This window comes from Lissotriton vulgaris, chromosome 5 (assembly GCF_964263255.1).
Source record: "Lissotriton vulgaris chromosome 5, aLisVul1.2, whole genome shotgun sequence".
In the NCBI taxonomy this organism is placed as follows: domain Eukaryota; kingdom Metazoa; phylum Chordata; class Amphibia; order Caudata; family Salamandridae; genus Lissotriton; species Lissotriton vulgaris.
This window is the reverse complement of record NC_141693.1, coordinates 1,889,378,150-1,889,395,647: the sequence shown is the minus strand read 5'-3', so window position 1 is coordinate 1,889,395,647 and position 17,498 is coordinate 1,889,378,150. Positions and strand designations below refer to the sequence as shown.

At 45.0% G+C, this 17,498-nt stretch overlaps 1 protein-coding gene across 2 annotated transcripts in view; it reads right to left on the bottom strand.

Moving 5' to 3' along the window:
* The window catches only part of LOC147717634 (E3 ubiquitin-protein ligase TRIM39-like), a 304,954-nt gene extending 287,923 nt beyond the window's left edge, over positions 1-17,031 (bottom strand). For both annotated transcript variants that reach the window (XM_086924428.1, XM_086924429.1), the window contains exon 1: positions 16,585-17,031. In XM_086924428.1, the coding sequence (XP_086780554.1) occupies positions 16,585-16,998 (414 nt within the window). In that variant the 5' untranslated portion in view covers positions 16,999-17,031. The remainder of the gene's footprint in view (positions 1-16,584) is intronic.
* Between the last annotated feature and the right edge of the window lie 467 nt (positions 17,032-17,498).

The following is a 17,498-nucleotide window of genomic DNA, read 5'->3' as shown; positions in this document are numbered from 1 at the left end:
CTTTATATACAAGTCCCAGTCAAGTCAATAGCAATAATGGACTAAACTTGTACGTAAAAACCCTGTAAACGCCATCTTGTAAGTGCACACTATACCAAGTACACGAGAAGCTGTCAATGGGAACTATAACTAATACGGTTGATAATGTCATTACGGAAAACGGTTGTAAGCAAAATAAATTATTACATAAGGGACTGTACTGGAAAAAACGGTCCTCAAGGAGAGTACTCCTCATACAGCAAAGGTGTCTCACAATCACGCCATTTAGGAGGTTGGGTTTGTTCCCTTACCCTGTCAAGCCAATAAAAAAATTGGACTATACTGATAAAACGGAAAGCTCACCTGTCCCATCTTATAAGTGCTCCTAACACTGAATGCTCGAGTAGAACAATTGTAAACTCAAAATTAAGGGGGCTACGGTACCGATATTAAACAGCATAATTATCATCAAGCAGAAACCAGTATGGATAACATGCAACCAGCACCTTATACCGAAATGCAGGTGTTGCAGTTAAGCAGATACCAACTTGGCAGTGTTAGCCAGACTAAACGTGAGAGCGAATGTACATTTTTTTGTGAATTAGCACAAGTCAAATGGCTTGCCACATAATCAGTTTGGGTGGCTAATAAATGGTAAAGTTTGTCAATCCAAGGGTTGAATTAATGTGATCACCACGTACCGCAAGCAGTGTTACACAAACCACTAATAGAAGAAAAAGGGGAAGCATATCGGTAAAATGGTGTTAGAGTAACAGATAAAGTCCTCACAATGTGTATCACTACATAATGGTGAGTACACTTTGGAAATAAGTCGCAGGGAAAGAGAAATATAAGGCTAAGATAGAATGAGCAGAAAAGGGAAGAAGGGTATAGTAGATTAGTCACATAAATATCAAGTTCCCAAGAAATACTGTAAATCATTATCTATATTAAGGCCCTTCTCTACGCCACGTAATTTCAGAATCCAACGTGCCTCACTCTGTCTTAGTCTGAGCTCTCTGTTCACACCCCTAACATCAGTTGGTATGGATTCAATACCATGAAATTTGAAGCTCAGCTGTTTACATTGTGCCTCACAATCTATGCAAAAGAAACAATTGATGGACGGAATGCTGGACAATGCAAACATTCAGCCCCAGTCACAAGGATCTGGGTTAAATCCATCATTATTTTGCTAACCACACCACCCCAGTTTGGACCCAGCCATATGCAAATCAGTCTTGATCCTGTTCCTTGTGGAAACAGTCCAGCCCGAACTGCCAAGCCAGGTCCTCCCTGGACCGGAAACAAGCACCCTGGGACCGGTTTCAGGGCATCACTCTTCAACAGCCAGGCTAGGTTGAATCCAGTGGTGTAGTGAGAACGAGACCCACGTCTGGGCATACCCTTCTCACTTAGGGTAACATATGCAAAAGAAACAATTGATGGACAGTATGGTATCTGTCATCCAAGTTCTTTAGAGCATTAAAGCGCTCTGCAATTGGATCTTTCAGGGATCTAATTGTTTTCCCTATGTACATTTTATCACATTTACAAATAAATGCATAAACCACAAATGTTGTCATGCAATCAATGTCAGTACATTTGGAGTACTTCCCGAATTCCATGTACAGACAATTTACACGTGTTACAATTCCCACATCTGAATGAGTCCTCATTAAGTTTGTATAACCCAGCTCAAGTACCCTAGGGTAGCTAGGAATCACTATATTGCGTATGGTTCTGCCTTTATGGTAAGTAATACTAGGATATTTCAAAATGTAGTTTTGTAACGTTCGATCAGATGTTAGCAGATACCAGTAGCGTTTGAATATACTATATATCTTATGTGACCATGGGTGGCAACCCGGGACCAGTCTGACAGGGGAAATATCCTCAGTATTTCCTCTGGTCTTTATTTATTATTTATTTATTTATTTATTTATTTAGCTGTTTTATAGCGCGCTCCATTACTACCAGAGTATCCTGGCGCGAAAAAGAAAAACAAGCAAGTGGCCGTCTGACAGGAATAATAAATCTAATAGGCAGTTCTAAAAAGATGAGTTTTTAGTGCTTTCTTAAAAGAGACAAAATTTTCAATCGATCTCAGGGAAAGGGGAAGAGAGTTCCAAGTCCGAGCTGCGACAACAGCAAGCGAGTAGCCTCCCAGGCGTACTCGCTGAAAGCGGGGCACACTCAGGAAATTACAGTCAGCTGAACGTAGAGGCCGAGTGGGGACATAGCGGCTGAATCTTTTTCTCAGATAGGATGGCCCCATATTATTGACTGCCTTAAATGCTAAAGTAAGGATTTTAAAAGTTATCCTTTGGGCAATCGGCAGCCAATGAAGTTCCTTTAAGTTTGCTCGCACGCTTTCTCTACTTGGAATTTTACACAGCAACCGTGCCGTAGCATTTTGGATAATCTGCAGTCGGGCGACTAAGAAGGCTGGAGTACCGCTAAAAAGAGAGTTGGCGTAGTCGAGCCGAGATAAAATGAAAGCCCTCGCAACCGACTCTCTTGCTGATGATGGCAGATAAGGGAAGAATTTTCTCATGGCTTTAAGAGATCCGAAGCACACCGCTGTAAGTTTTTTTATGTGTGCCTCGATTCTCAGATCCTCTCCGAACCAGACTCCCAAATTCTTAGCAATAGCAACTGAGCCTGGCTGGGGAAAATCAGGCGGCCACAAGAGTTCTCTAAAATTGGGCGGGAATTGGCCATACAGCAAAATTTCCGTCTTGTCTTCGTTGCACTTCAGCTGTGCCACTGCTAACCAGTTAAACACAGCGGAGAGGCACGAGCGGACAACCTCTGTATTAGTTGCTGCATCCTGCCAGGTAAATAAAAGCTGCGTATCATCTGCATACGCTATGATTTTTGCTCCCATTTGTTCGGCCAGCACAATAAGAGGGGTAAGATATATATTAAAAAGCAGGGGACTCAATGTAGAGCCTTGAGGAACTCCGGTAGTGAGGGGCCTAATTGAGGATGAAAAAGGTGGGATCCAAACCTGCTGAGACCTGTCCGATAAAAAAGATTTCACCCATTCCAGTGCTGAACCCAATACACCAATCTCAGCCAAGCGAATCAGGAGGAGTGAGTGTGGGACAGTATCAAACGCGGCAGAGAGGTCCAATAAAATCAGAGCCGCTCTGCCGCCACTGTCCAAACACTCCCTGATAGCCTCAGTAATCTCCACCAACGCCGACTAAGTGCTATAAACTGCACGGAAGCCAGACTGGGCAGGATGTAAGACCTCCGAGGATTCTACAAAGGCATTCAGCTGGGCAAATGCAAGTTTCTCCCCAATTTTTGCCATAGCTGGGAGTAGAGATATGGGTCTGTAGTTACTAGGCACAGTTGGATCTGCACCTGCCTTTTTTAACAAGGGAAGCAGCTTAGCCTGTTTCCATTCGTTAGGAACCCTGGCTGATGTAAAAGATAGGCCCATTATTTGAGAAACCTCAGGTGCCACTACTTCTGCCACTTCAGCCAATACCCTGGCCGGGCAGGTATCACCAGGGGCACCAGATTTTAACGATTTAATTGCCACTAAGGTATCATCCACAGAGGGTGGAGCAAAGCTCTCCATGGTGTACGTGGGTTCAACATTAGATCCAACATTGTCAGCAGTCCAACTCCCCCCACCAGTAGCTCTAAGACTTTGCTGAATTTTAGCGATTTTTGTCAAGAAAAAGGAGGAGAGACTTTCGCACCATTCAGTAGAGGGTTTGATCGAAATTTGTTCGGCACATGGAGAAAGGAAACATTTTACTATAGAATAAATTTTGCGGCTGTTGTTATTCGCCCTCTCAATTCTTCTGGCAAAATATGCAGTTTTAGCCAGTTTGATATTGGCATAGTATTCTCGCTGAGCGGAGCGATAAGCTACCTTTGCTTGTGGGCAATAAGCCACCCTCCAAGCTCGCTCCAGTTTTTTGCAGACTAGTTTACTAGTGCGTAGATAGGGCGAATACCATGGTTGTGAGGGAGTCGTCCTACTTCTACCAGGGTCAGTCACCTTCGATGAGACAGACAAGGCCGCTCGAATCCACCTGTCGAAGATCTGGACAGCGGAATCTAATTCTCCTCCCAAAAAGGGCCTATTCTGATCAAGCCAAGCAGAAAAATTGCCTACATTGATCTTTGGGGGGCGCGTATTCATGGAGGCTTTAGATGAATCTTTCAAGGCCGACCATGAAAATCTAATAAGCTGGTGATCAGTCCAAGTTAGTATTTGGGGGGCCTCAACCTTCAGCGAAAAGTTAGAACAGATGACGTCTAAAATATGGCCGCCTGAATGAGTGGGGGAGGAGACCCATTGGGTAAGAGAGGCCAGGTCAAAGGAGTCGGATAGGAGCTTACTTTCCTGCCATTCCTGACAATCTATATGAATGTTTAAGTCACCGAGCAGTAAAAAACGAGAAAATCTTACTGCTCTGGGAACGAGAGTCTCCAAAAGAGCTTTAAGAAACCGTCCCGAGGGGCCCGGGGGACGGTAAATGAGGGAGCCACCCAATGTGAAATGTGGGGACAAAATTAACGAAAAATTCACAATCTCGCGATCCGCGAGATTATCTGAATCTTCCACATTAAGCACCCAAGATTCTCTAAAAATAATTGCTAGCCCTCCACCTCTACCACTAGCCCTATCCTTCCTTCGGATCTTAAATACAATTCTATCCCTGCTAGGTGTCATATTAAAAGCCATGTTGAGCATGTTGTTATTCATATGTGTAAAGGATTCTTGTAAGTTCATCTCTTTGCCTTCAATGCATCACTCCTAGCAAATTTCAATGCTCTCTTCTTTGCTTTAAGAATAAAATCTTTCTTGTAGACTCTTGCCAGAAACCTTTGTTCAATATCACCAGCTCAATTTTTAAATTCAGTATTGTTACTAAAATTTCTGCGTGCTCCGAATAGTTCTCCATAAGGGATAGAATCAATTTGAGATCTGGGATGTGCACTACTGGTGTGCAATACAGAGTTGCACGATGTGCTCTTTCTGTAAATGTTGCAATTGATTTTGCCTTGATCGACATACAGTTCATAATCAAGAAATACAATTCTATCCCTGCTAGGTGTCATATTAAAAGCCATGTTGAGCATGTTGTTATTCATATGTGTAAAGGATTCTTGTAAGTTCATCTCACTACCGGTCCAAATCATTATACAATCATCAATGTACCTTCCATAGTAAAAGATAAAGTTTTGCCACTTAGGGCTGAGCGCAGCAGAAGAGCGGTTGTGGGCTTCTTTCTTTGCGACTCAAATAAACGGACATTTTATATCAAATATCCCCACACAACATGCCAATTAGGCGCGGCATTGGAATTTGCTTTGCGGATTAAGAGATGTGCTTTAGATTTACTGAAGTGTGTGCGAGTCAGAAGGGTGTACCAACATTTACAGTAGAATGTCCCTTTTTCTTTTTCCACACTCCCTCTAAAAGTTTAACTTATTGAGTTACTTTATAGAAATGAACGCAGGCTTGATGTCACGGATCTTAGTTAATTATGTTCATCTATGTCGGTGCGGTGACGTGCATTCATCTTTGAGTGTTTAAGAATGTGATCACATCCTTACATCCACCTCAGTATATCCTTGCGTAACGTGAGGGATGAGACAATGTCTATACTTCCTCCTGGAGAATTCAACAATAGCATTACAACAGTGGTTGAAGTGGGCGGGATCGGCAGGGCACAGCAGGCCCTTAACTTCTTTTATTCAACAGATTCTGTTGTTCTACCTTTTTATCTAAAACATTCCTCGCAGGACGGCAGAAATAGCCAAGGCCTGCAGAGAAGGCTCAGCGTTTGTGGCCATTCACGACAGGTGTGGGAGGCAGAGAAGGAAAAGGGTTTTTTGTCTTGCCCAGAGAAGACAAGGACAGTGTCCACTTCTACTCTGCCGCTGGCAGCTGCCCTCCCTCTCTTTCTTCCTGTTATTCACTCTTTATGACTAGTTCCTCCTCACTTACTAAAAACAGCAACTTCAAGAAATGGTTCTCACCTTCTCTTTCCTCCTTTCGTTTATTTGTTCCGCTGTGAAATGAATCCAAAAATAAAAACACTTTCAGCGTCTTTTTCTGACATTTTCTTTTCCCTTTGGGCAGCCTCGGGAATAAAAGGTTCAAAATATAAAAAATAAATTAAAAAAATTACATAAGGCAAGACAGAGTGCTTGTGAAGTGGCCAGATTGATTTTATTCACATCCAAACACATTAGCATCACTTTACAGAGTTTGCCAGTGGAGCGGTACTTTAGTTCTCTTGTCTTCCCCCAGGTAGGGAAGTGCACCAATCCTTGTAGGTACTACAATGCCTGATTGATGGGTGGATTGGTAAACAAAATGTGTACCGCTGCTTCGTTGTCACAGATGTCGTATTTTTAAACCATACTACTTACGTTTTGTAAGGATACAAGCAATGACCATTGAAATGGGTCGCTTCCGGGCCAGGTAGTCATGCCTTAAACTTTTCTTTTTTTTTTTAAATCTTTTTATTGACATTTTTTACTACTACATACAGGGCACGGCAATATTACTAACAAAATGCATCACATTGAGAGAAAAAGCAAATAAAGCAACAACAATAATAATAAAATGAGCAACATCCAAGTAAAGAAAAAGAATGAAAAAATATCAATCCCAGTTCCAAAGCATAAAACAAACCACGCAAAGATTCCATTCTCTAATATTTCTATAAAGTCCCTTGTATCTCTCTGGATATTACCATCATAGCAATTAATACCTTATATATTGTCCTAAATCACCAGAGTTTTGCTCACATATAAGTTTTATTCTATTACACCCTCCTTCCATCGCGTGATGGGATCCCATATTAGCTTACCGAGCTTCTTTCCCCTTTTTCCTTTCCGTGCATAGATCTCTTTCTCCACATTGTATGTTGTTATTAATTTGGCCAGCCAATTATGAAAGGTGGGTCGTATAGGGTCAATCCATGCCGAGGCTATACATAATCTCATAACTGATAATGCTACAAATAAAAATTCCCTCCCGTTTGATAACTGTTCGTCCTCCAGATTTACTCCTAATAATATAGTTCCGGGAGTTAACACAATTTCGGTTCCTAAAATATTATTTATGAAACCTTCAATGTCTTTTTTTAGTGAATATAGATGGGGGCATGTTGCAAATACATGTTTTAAATCAGCTTCCAGACTTCCACACCTATAACACTTAATACCCACAGTACCTCCCCATTGTGCTATTTTTGCAGGGGTATAGTATAAATGATACAACGTTTTATAATGTTGCGCCTGCAAAGGCGCTGAGCATAACAAAGAGTATCCCTTTTCTAAAGAGATACTAAAGCTTTCCCCGCTTATATTGAGATTGTCATTCCATTTTTCGTTCCATTTTTCGTAATCATCCTGTTTTGATTTTATCAATTCAGCATAAAACTTCTTAATACTACAATCTTCCCCTCTTTGAACTACTTCCATAATAGGATCGCACCTGAAACCCAAAGCACCTCCCTTTTTATTCAAAAGAAAACTCCTAATTTGTAGGTATTTAAAGAATTGCCTGTTATCTAACTTAAATCTAGCCTGTAATTCTGAGAATTGAAAAACCCCCTGATCCCTCATTACATCCCCTATGCTTAGGGGATGCCTTAAACTTTTCAGGTAAAAGCGCTCACTGATATCTGAATAGTGAGTGTAACTGTAGGAAGAGGACTTTTTCTATACTATCCCACAGTGAGGTATAGTGTGCACAGAGTCCAGTGGAACCCCAAAGATAGGCAGAGGTAAAATTAGATAGCACCTCACGCTCTATTTGTGGTAGTGTGGTCGAGCAGTAAGGCAGTATCAGAGGACAGGGTTAAGCATTTGTTGTACACACTCAGTCAACAAACGAATTCACACACTCAAAGACTGAACTTCAGACCAATTGTTTTTGTATAAAATATTCTTTTAGTTATGTTTATTTCCTAGAACCAAGCGAGTCTGGCACAGTGAAGTGATAAGTCCTTTGGAGTAAATATACAAATACAGTATTGATTGAAATGGTATATGCACTTTGTTTTGACTTACAGTATTTTTGCAGAGAAATGCAATGCTTTGTAAATACAGTACATAGACTTGAATGGGCTTTTCAGTAAAATACCAGGTAAGTCACTTTTTTACATTACTTTTTATACTCAGTGTGGTATACCTGGATACTACACTGGGACATTTCCAGTAAACAGGTAAGTAAAAGAGTTTTTGTTATACAGTACAATTCTAAAGATTATCTTTTGGTCTTCAAAATCCACACTTGAGATAACATGGACTGTTTTTCTTGGAAATGTTTCTATGGAGTAAAAATAGTGTTATCGGTTTTAAGGTAATCATTTGGTAGTGGGAGTTTAGGTTTTGAGGATAGACTCACGGGTCCCCTGGGGTCAAGGATACACTCTTGTTACACCCTCAGCTGCACTAGGGCGACAGGGTGCAGTGTGCTGCGGCCTAATGTTATCCAATGGAGGATAGGGGGCCTCCGGTTGGTGGCTGCTGACGAGCAGGCCACCTGGTTGTGGGAGCAAAGCTCCTGGACATTAGCTCAGGGCAAACGGTGAAACAAAGTAGCACTAAAGGTGTACCCTCAGCACCATTAGGTCGGCAGGCTGCAGGGTGCTGTTTCGACGTTGGGCGCCTTGCCGTTTTGCAATGGGGAACCTCCAGTTTGCAAAGGCACTGCAGGCTTGGGGACGAAGGTCTTCTGGATGAGACCACTACTTCGAGAAGTAAGTTGGGGATTGGTTAGGCACCGTCGGTTTGGCTACCCTAGGCCGTAGGGTGTCTGGTGCAGGGGTGCCTTTTGAGGTTGGACCTTCTTACCAGTTCCTGGTCTCGGTTGGGGGGACCTTCCGAATTTAGGCAGCAGGCGTCGGCTGGAGGCAAATCTGTGGTCACCGGATCTCGCTGGGGAGACCTCCACGTGGTGTTTGCCCACTCAAGCTTGGGCCGTGGACAGCAGGTGCAGAGTGGTGCAGATTTGCGGTGTCCGGCCGGAGCCAGAGGTTGCAGATGAACAAATCTGGTGTTTACAGGAGACACAGTCTTTGTGGTTGAAGGCAGGCAGGTCCTCTGGGGTTTTCGAGGTTGCTGGCTGCAGGACACACCAGGATTTTGCAGGAGCAGGTTCGAGGTGGAGATAGCCGGGTAGGCCTGGGGCCAAGTCAGTGAGCATCTTCCTCTGGTTAGCTTCTGCACGGCTGTTCAGTCCTTCTTTTCTTGTAGTTTCTTCTGGTCTCAGGACGAAATGTTCAGGACTGCCCCTAAATACTAGATTTAGGGGCATTACAGGTAGGTAAAAAGGTTAGGACCAATGGGTCCCTTCTCTTGGGTGGGTACACCCCTATTATTTTACCCTCCAGTGGGAGGGTGGCATAAGTCTTTCCCTGGTTGGCTGAGTTCCGCCATCTGCAAGCTGGCAGGAGAGTTGTGCTTCACCTCGCCTACCTCTCCTCAGGGGTGGAGTTGTCAGAGGTGGGCACATCTCTCTCCCTCACTTGTTTTCCCTCCGCCACCCCCCAAAGTGGGGGTCAGAATCAGTGGGGACCAGTTAATGAAAGCAGCGAGTGGCCTGGGGAAGCTCAAAAAGGCGGCAAGCCTTTGAAGCTTCCCCTTCGTGAACCCTGCAAAAACAACAAGTGATGGACCGAATGTGGATCAATGTCACACATTCCCCCAGTCAAAAGATCTGCGCCCAAATCCATCGTTTTTTTGCACTCCACACCACCCTGGGTTAGACAATGGCGATATGCAAATCAGCTCTGACCCTGTTGCCCCATGGGAACAGTCCAGTCCGAACTACAAAAGCCATGTCCTTCCCAGAACGGAATCAAGCATCCGAGGACCAGACCGGTTTCGAGGTAACACCTCTCATCAGCCCGGCTAGCTTGACTCCAAGTGGTGTGGAGTGCCTGGGACCCACGTCTGGGCATCCCCAGCGCACTTAGGGCGGCAAATGCAAAAACAACAAGTGATGGACCGAATGTGGATCAATGTCACACATTCCCCCAGTCAAAAGATCTGGGCCCAAATCCATCGTTTTTTTTGCACTCCACACCACCCTGGGTTAGACAATGGCGATATGCAAATCAGCTCTGACCCTGTTGCCCCATGGGAACAGTCCAGTCCGAACTACAAAAGCCATGTCCTTCCCAGAACGGAATCAAGCATCCGAGGACAGGACCGGTTTCGAGGTAACACCTCTCATCAGCCCGGCTAGCTTGACTCCAAGTGGTGTGGAGTGCCTGGGACCCACGTCTTCGTGAACCCTGCCCATCCTGGGTAGGAGGCTTGGCACCTCGTCCCAGGATGTGCATTGTTTCAGGCCCCAGAGAGCAGCAAGCTCTCAACCCAGGGGTCCAGAAACATGTCTGGTGGTGGCAACTGAAAGCAGCCAGTCAGCCTGGACACTAGTGGTAGGTTTGTTTTTAGGGGGCATCCCTAAGATGCCCTCTGTGGGCATTTTTCATTAAATCCCTTACTGGCATTAGTGTGGGTGTAATGTGCTGAGAAGGTGGACACCAAACTTCTCAGTTTTCAGTGTAGCTGTTATGGTGCTGTGGAGTTCGTAATGACAAACTTCCAGCCCCATATACTCTAAATGGCAGCACTGCGCGTACAATGTCTAAGAATGGACTTAGACACTGTAGGGGTACAGGGCTCATGCACATGTACCCTCACCACTGGTAGAGTGCACCCAACTAGAGGGGTGACTGATCTATGTCAGGGCAGTGGGTTGTAGGCATGGCGCACAGGGATGTGTGTGCAATGTCGATTCTTCACTTTGTTCTGCACCAAAACATGCAGCCTGCAAAGGCAGTGTGTCAGTGTAATAGTACAGGACCTCTAAGGATGGCACAATAAGTGCTGCAGCCCTTAGAGGCCTTCTCTGGTCACAGTGCCCTGGGTACTTGTGGTACCATTTACCAGGGGCTGGCCTGTGGCCAGAGATGCCAATTGGGTTTAGGCTTCAATGCAGTTTTTGGGGAATGAACATAGGCCCTGGGTACCTGATTAGCAGGAGCCCAGGGCAAACTCAATCAAAGCACATCAGCAATTCAGCAAAAAGTGGGTGCAACTATGCAGATAAAGGGCACTTTCTCATAGTAACCATGTTGTTCCTGCTTAAATTCCACATGTTTTACTTAATCTTGCATTGTCTGGGAGGGTTTGCTTTTTCTAGGATGTTGGTCCATTTTTTTTTTTAGGCAGCAGACTGCTCGTTTAAAGCGTAATTTGAATAGAGAAGCATCCAGGTGTTTATAGAGGGGAACGATTGGGTTGTACTTGAAGGCAGTGCAAGTTTTTCTCAGTGGGGCAGTATGGTGTTCAGTGGGGGACGAGAGGATGTGGCTCTATGGTCAGAGCGGACGAATTTGGAACTGGGGAACCAGGTTCAGCCTTCATGATCAGTCCCCCAGAACACACTCTTGAAGAAGCACATTTCTGTGATAGACCTCAGAAGGCCCTGCAAGACCTTAGAAGCCCTGGTGTCTTAGCACCAGCAGTTGGACACTAGCGGTGGCCTGTGTGGGTTAACCTTGAAGGCCTGTACACCACAATCCATGCTGAAGTTCACCTCAAGTCTTGTGGACAGGCCTATGAAGCAGCACACTCTGGAGCGACAGTTACTGTCACTGAGGTCACAGGACCCTTGAGGAGGGCCTAGGGTGGTGCGACTGCGCTATGCGCTTACTTTGGATGGGAGCGTCGTGTTTGCAAGTATATTATGGTTTTAAAAGCACTTGCTGCCTCCTTCTTGGCCTCCAGCAATTTTCGAAAACAATAAAAATGTCATGATAACTCTGGGGATTAATGTCCTTCCTAGAGAGCGAGAGATAAGAATTTTGTAGAGTGGAAGTTTTTAAAAGGTAGCGCAGAGGGTTCATGTGCCTGTTGCAAAGATCATGTACCATGCAGATCACAAAGTGCACATATTGTAAATAGGTCAGTGGGTTACTGCTTTTGTCAGAGAGCTATTTGTGTAATGTGTGTGATGTACAGTGCTCCGACACTCTACACTAGCATGAGCGGCACTGTAAATCAAATTAAATGCACCTGGGAGATAGTGTAGGTATGGGGCATTGAAGAGCACTGTTATAGGGTGGATAGTGAGGGAATCCGTGGAGGAGGTGGTCATCGGGGGCACCAACAAACATTGTTGCACAGGGCACCATTAGCGCTAAATCCAGCCCTGCCCTTGAGGCCAGTCCGTCTCTCCCATTGGTAACTCCATGGGAATTGTTTCAGCAGCAGTAGTGCAAAGCACCAGGAATCGGCAACGCAGGATTTCAATGCACACCAAACTAAGTTCACAAACTTCACCGTCTCTCTGCTTCATGCACAAGCACTTTTAACAAGCACTGCCTGCTTTGGGGGCACTGGAACAGCAGCATAGGAGGACAAAATTATGCTGCAGTGTTGACTAAATTATGCAGAAAAAAATAAAGGCTGCAGCGTAACGCAATATATTTTCTGATACTTTATTATTTTGACATTTTACACATGCTAACAGACTGTGGAAAGATTTGCCTTATTAGTACCAGTGTAACTTATAAATACAGCAGTGAGAAAAGTGATCAGTCAACCTCCGCGAAGGGCTGTCCTATTCGCAGAAACACAAGTCACTTTACTTTGTAAGTTTTGATCCATTTGAGATTCAAACAATTTATCAGTTAACCCCTTCCGTACTGCGCACATTTTCTCGCTGTGCGAGGGTTTTATTAAGTGGGTGGGATTCGGACTGCCCCCGGCCGTCGTCAGCACACCCCCACCATGACATCGGATGGTGGGGCCGTCCGAAGCACACAAGGGGTTAACATTGTCCGATTATGTAGCAAATGTTGTGTTATGCGTCAATTATGGCAGAGCCATAATTATATAGAAAGCATTTGCAAACCAGGATATTTTTTCCATTCATGTTTGAGCTGATCTTGTGGACAAAAGTAGGAAAAGTGCTGATGACAGACACCCCAGGGCTTGTTGTCAAAATGCTTGTGCTTCCACGTTTATGCATATTTGGGACATTCTGCAATTGGAAACATATCCCACTTTGTGAATGTATTTTAATGGCAATAACTCATAATCAGGTGAATCCATTGGTTGAATTAACTAACATATTCAGCTGTAACTGCTTAGTGAAGTGCCTAACAAATACTAAAAATTGGGATGTGTTGTGCATTCTGGCTCCGCCCTCTGAGCCAATCCTCGGGTTATTCCAGCCCTCTGATTCTGTGCCCACAGTTCCACTACTTTTCCCCCCCACTTCGGCCACTGCATTACAAGAGTAATCAGAGTAACTGCCACAGCCCAGATTTTGTTAACTTTTTCATACCAAAATTTCGTGCTGCTGAAGCCAATTGTCCTAAGTGGTGTTAGAGCCTGGAGCTATATTTAACCGGTGCTGCAAGAAACACGTGTTTGGGGTTGTTTATATTCCGGGTTAAGATTTTTGTTTTCACTCCAGGGGTGAAGGCAATAATAAAGAGACCGATAGGGACCTGTCCGTGTTTCAGGACTGCTGGTGCTTAGCACCTGCTGGACCTGGCCCACTTAAAGCCCAGCCTCCAGCACATTAGAGCACATCGCTGCCTGCCCCTATCGCTACCCCAGCTCTACAGCACACATACACAGTGGCTTAGCTAGGGGCGGAGGAGGTGTGCATGTCAGTCTGGCCCCCACCTCCCTCCAGAACAAGTCGTCCATTGGCAAACCTAGGGGCCATCCTGGGTGTCAGTAGATCTAGCGTCGCCACTGCACATAAGGTGACCAACCGTCCGTAAATTTTACGGACCATCCGTAATTTGGACCTCACGTCCGTTGTCCGTGACGATCCCTTTTACGGATGCCTTTTGTCCAAAATGTTGGATTGGCATTGGGGGAACATCACTGTTCCCCCGCCAGAAGCCTCAGCTCCCTGATAGGGCCTCCTCACACTCTTCTGAGCTCCACCCCGCCCATTGTCATTCTGTCTGCAGCCGGTTGCCACATACAGAATGACAATGGGGCCAGTCTGTGCTCTTACTGCATGTGGTAGCCCCCTCCTGCCTCAGTCTAGGGTAGGACATTCGGTCAGGTGGAAGAAATTAACAAAAACACCATGCTGCTAGGTGAGAATTCAGTTCATGAAAAGGTGGTGAAACTAGTTTTTAAAAAATGGGTTGTGGGTCTTTCACTGTCTCATCATTTTAAAACGGACACATTTTCAATGTTATATTCAACAAAGCCATGGTTGCTGCTTTTTTTTTTATTGAATGCAACTAGCAACCATTGACAAAGCCAATAGTTCTGGCTTGTAGTTGTAACATTACTTGGTGTGTTATATATCTGGATGCAATGACAGAAGTAGCAAATTACCAGTTGGGCGGCACACTATGCAAAGCACAGATTTTTAGCTTAAGTGTTTTAAGCCATGCCCTTAATTACATAGAACACCCCCTTTGGAGCGACCCCCCCAGTTTTTTATCTTACTTAAAGCACTGGAAACAACACCATGCCACAGTGGCGGTGTGCATCATGCATGACTTCCACTTTTTCTGATTGCCTATATACAGTGGCAAAGTGAGCCCTCCCATGCCCCATCAATTGCTTTAGGTACTACAGCAGGAGTGAAGTCCTTGATGGGCCTCTTCTGTCTGCAACTCAGTAGACAAAGGTTCAGCTCATAATTAAAGTGAAAAGGTGTGTAAGTGAAGGGATGGGTGGATGGATTAGTGAAAGGGTGAATTTATTTATTTGAAAAGTTTTATATAGCGCTGGCTAGACCCGGAGGTATCAGAGCGCTTTACATGAGTTACAGCGAGTAACAGGCTACATAGTTACATCACTTAAATCAGAGTCACAGGGGGAGGAGGAGGGGGAGGGAGGGAATACACAATGGGAGAAACTAGGAAAACAATGTCAGATGTCCGACTGGGTAGGTGACGGCCGAGGGGGTTAAACCAGGGCCAGACTCCCCTTTACCTACATGTGACAGTTCCACCGGGCATCGGCCAAGGTTGTTCGTGCATCGAGGTGAGTACAGACAGGTTTGACGCCCATGGGGCGTCGTCAAAGGTCCAATAGAAGTTCAGAGGAACGTTATTTATGAGTTATATATAGTGCTGGCTAGACCCATAGGCATCAGAGCACTTTACATTAGGCTACACAATGTTACAGAGAATAAAAACAAATACACATTACATCAAAAATTAAGCAAAAAATTGGGGAGTGGAAAGAAGGGTGAGACAAATAGAGAGATGGGGGAAGAGGGAAGTGTGAAGGGGAGAATGAGGGAAAAGATGGAAGGAGAGATGAATGAAAGGGTCAGTGGATGAATAATGAGAAAGGATAGACAGATAAGTGAGTGGAAGGATGGATGACAGAAAAGGTAAATAGATGGATGTATGGGTGGAAGGGTAGAAGGACGGGTAAAGGGGTGGATAGATTGATGAAAGGATGGATGGATGGAAGAGTGAAAGGGTGGATGACAGGCAAGTGAATGGGTGGATGGATGAGTGAACTGATGGATGGATTGATGAATTGACAAGTGAAAGGGTGAATGGATGGATGAGTGAAAGGGTGGATGTAAGACTGGATGTGTGAGTGAAAGAGTGGATGATGAGGGAAAGGATGGATGAGTGAAGGAGTGAACGGGTGGATGGATGAGAGAAAGGGTGGATGGATGAGAGAAAGGGTGGATGGATGAGAGAAAGGATGGATGAGTGATCAGGTCAATGGATGGATGGCTAAATGAAAGGGAGGATGGTGAGAGAAAGGAAGGATGAGTTACTGGGTGGATGAATAAATAAGTGAAAGGATGGCGGGATGGGTGAAAGGGTAGATGGCTGGATGGATGAGTGTACGGATGGATAAGGATGAATGGAGGGATGGTTGAGTGAAACAGTGGATGGAGGGATGGATTAGTGGAATGATGGAGGGATGGAATGATGGAGGGATGGAAGGATAGATGATGGATAGGTTTGCAAATGGTTGAATATTGATATAGATGGGCACACATATGGAAGGACAGAACGAATAGTGAAAGACTGAATGATAGATGAAACAATGATTACAACTTGTAACCCCCATTATCTCAGGTACATTTCCTACAGATTGACATTAACTTTTATATGAGTCATTGTCTCTATATAATATGAGTGTGATGAAACGCACTCCGACACGCTGTGATACTTACTTGGGATGAGTAGCACTATAAAAGAAATTAAATGCACATGAGAGAGGGCCTCTGTGAATAGGAGGGTCGCCATTGGAGGGTGGTAGCAAGGCCAGACCGGGCCTCAGGCATTTCCCTGGGAGGCTGGTAAGGTGGGGCAGGGGTGGTTTTGTTCCCATAAGATGACCTGCACATTTGGTCAAAGCTGTGCACGCATACTGAAGTACACAATGTCTCAATCTAATATAAACTTCTTTTAACTTGTACTTAGTTAAATACTATTGTGCGACCTCGTCTGATGTGTCTTTGTTCTGAATTTTGAGCTCCTGTCCTGCAATTTTGTCCTGAATTTTGACCCTTTGTCCTGAATATTTACACTCACCGTCCTGAATTTGCACCCATGCCAGTTGGTCACCCTAACTGCATACCTTGTACTCCTGGGCAGCCTCTTCAATGGGGAGCACCCTGTGCTGCTTGTGATCACGTGACATGCTGCAGACCACACAGATGGGCTCCTGGTCATCGTCACAGAACACTTTCAGTTTCTCTTCGTGTTTTCTGCACAGAATCGGATCCCGGGGGGTCCCGCTCGGTAAGTCAAAATGCTTCAAGGTTTCCACCATGTTTGCCAGTCTCTTGTTCGGACGAAGTTTCTTACTTTGAAAGGTTTCTCTACATTCTGGGCAGGTGAAGTCAGACTTAAGCTCCTCCCAGCATTGTGTGATACAGGACAGACAGAAGGTGTGTCCGCACTCCACAAACACGGGGTCTCTGAAATATTCCAGACAGATGGAGCAGATGGCCTCCTCCTTGAGGCTCCGGAGCTGGTTTGCGGCAGCCATGATCTTGGCGGAGAGTGGGTGTGGTGAGGTTAAGTTTCGTTTCTCTCAGTTTGTGAAGTGGGAGTTGTTATATTGTTGACGGTCTAGTAGTTGGGGTGGGAGGAACTAGGTGGGCTGAGGGGAAGAGGTGGGGTCAGGAACAGGAAAGGGCAGTTAGAGTAGGGACGGGGACCAAGTAAGAAGCAGTAATAAAGAGCTCTTAAATACAAGTCAGTGTCCACGTGTATGTGTGGGTTGGGACACGACAGGAGTGTCTGTCTCTCCTTCCTTATACATCTTGGAGAATTCGGGTTTCATTGGCTAATGGTGTTCATGCAGATAAATCTATGCTGGGAGTGTCTGCAGCAGAGTAGGGAGTGTCTGTGGCTGAGCTGGGAGTGTCGTCTGGTTTCCCGCTGAGTTAGCAGGTGACCCCAGAATGTTTGGGTCTGGAGGGAGGCGTCTGCCTTTGGGAGTGTCTGAGTCTTTGCTGTGCTGCATCAGGGGGTGGGCTTCGTTGC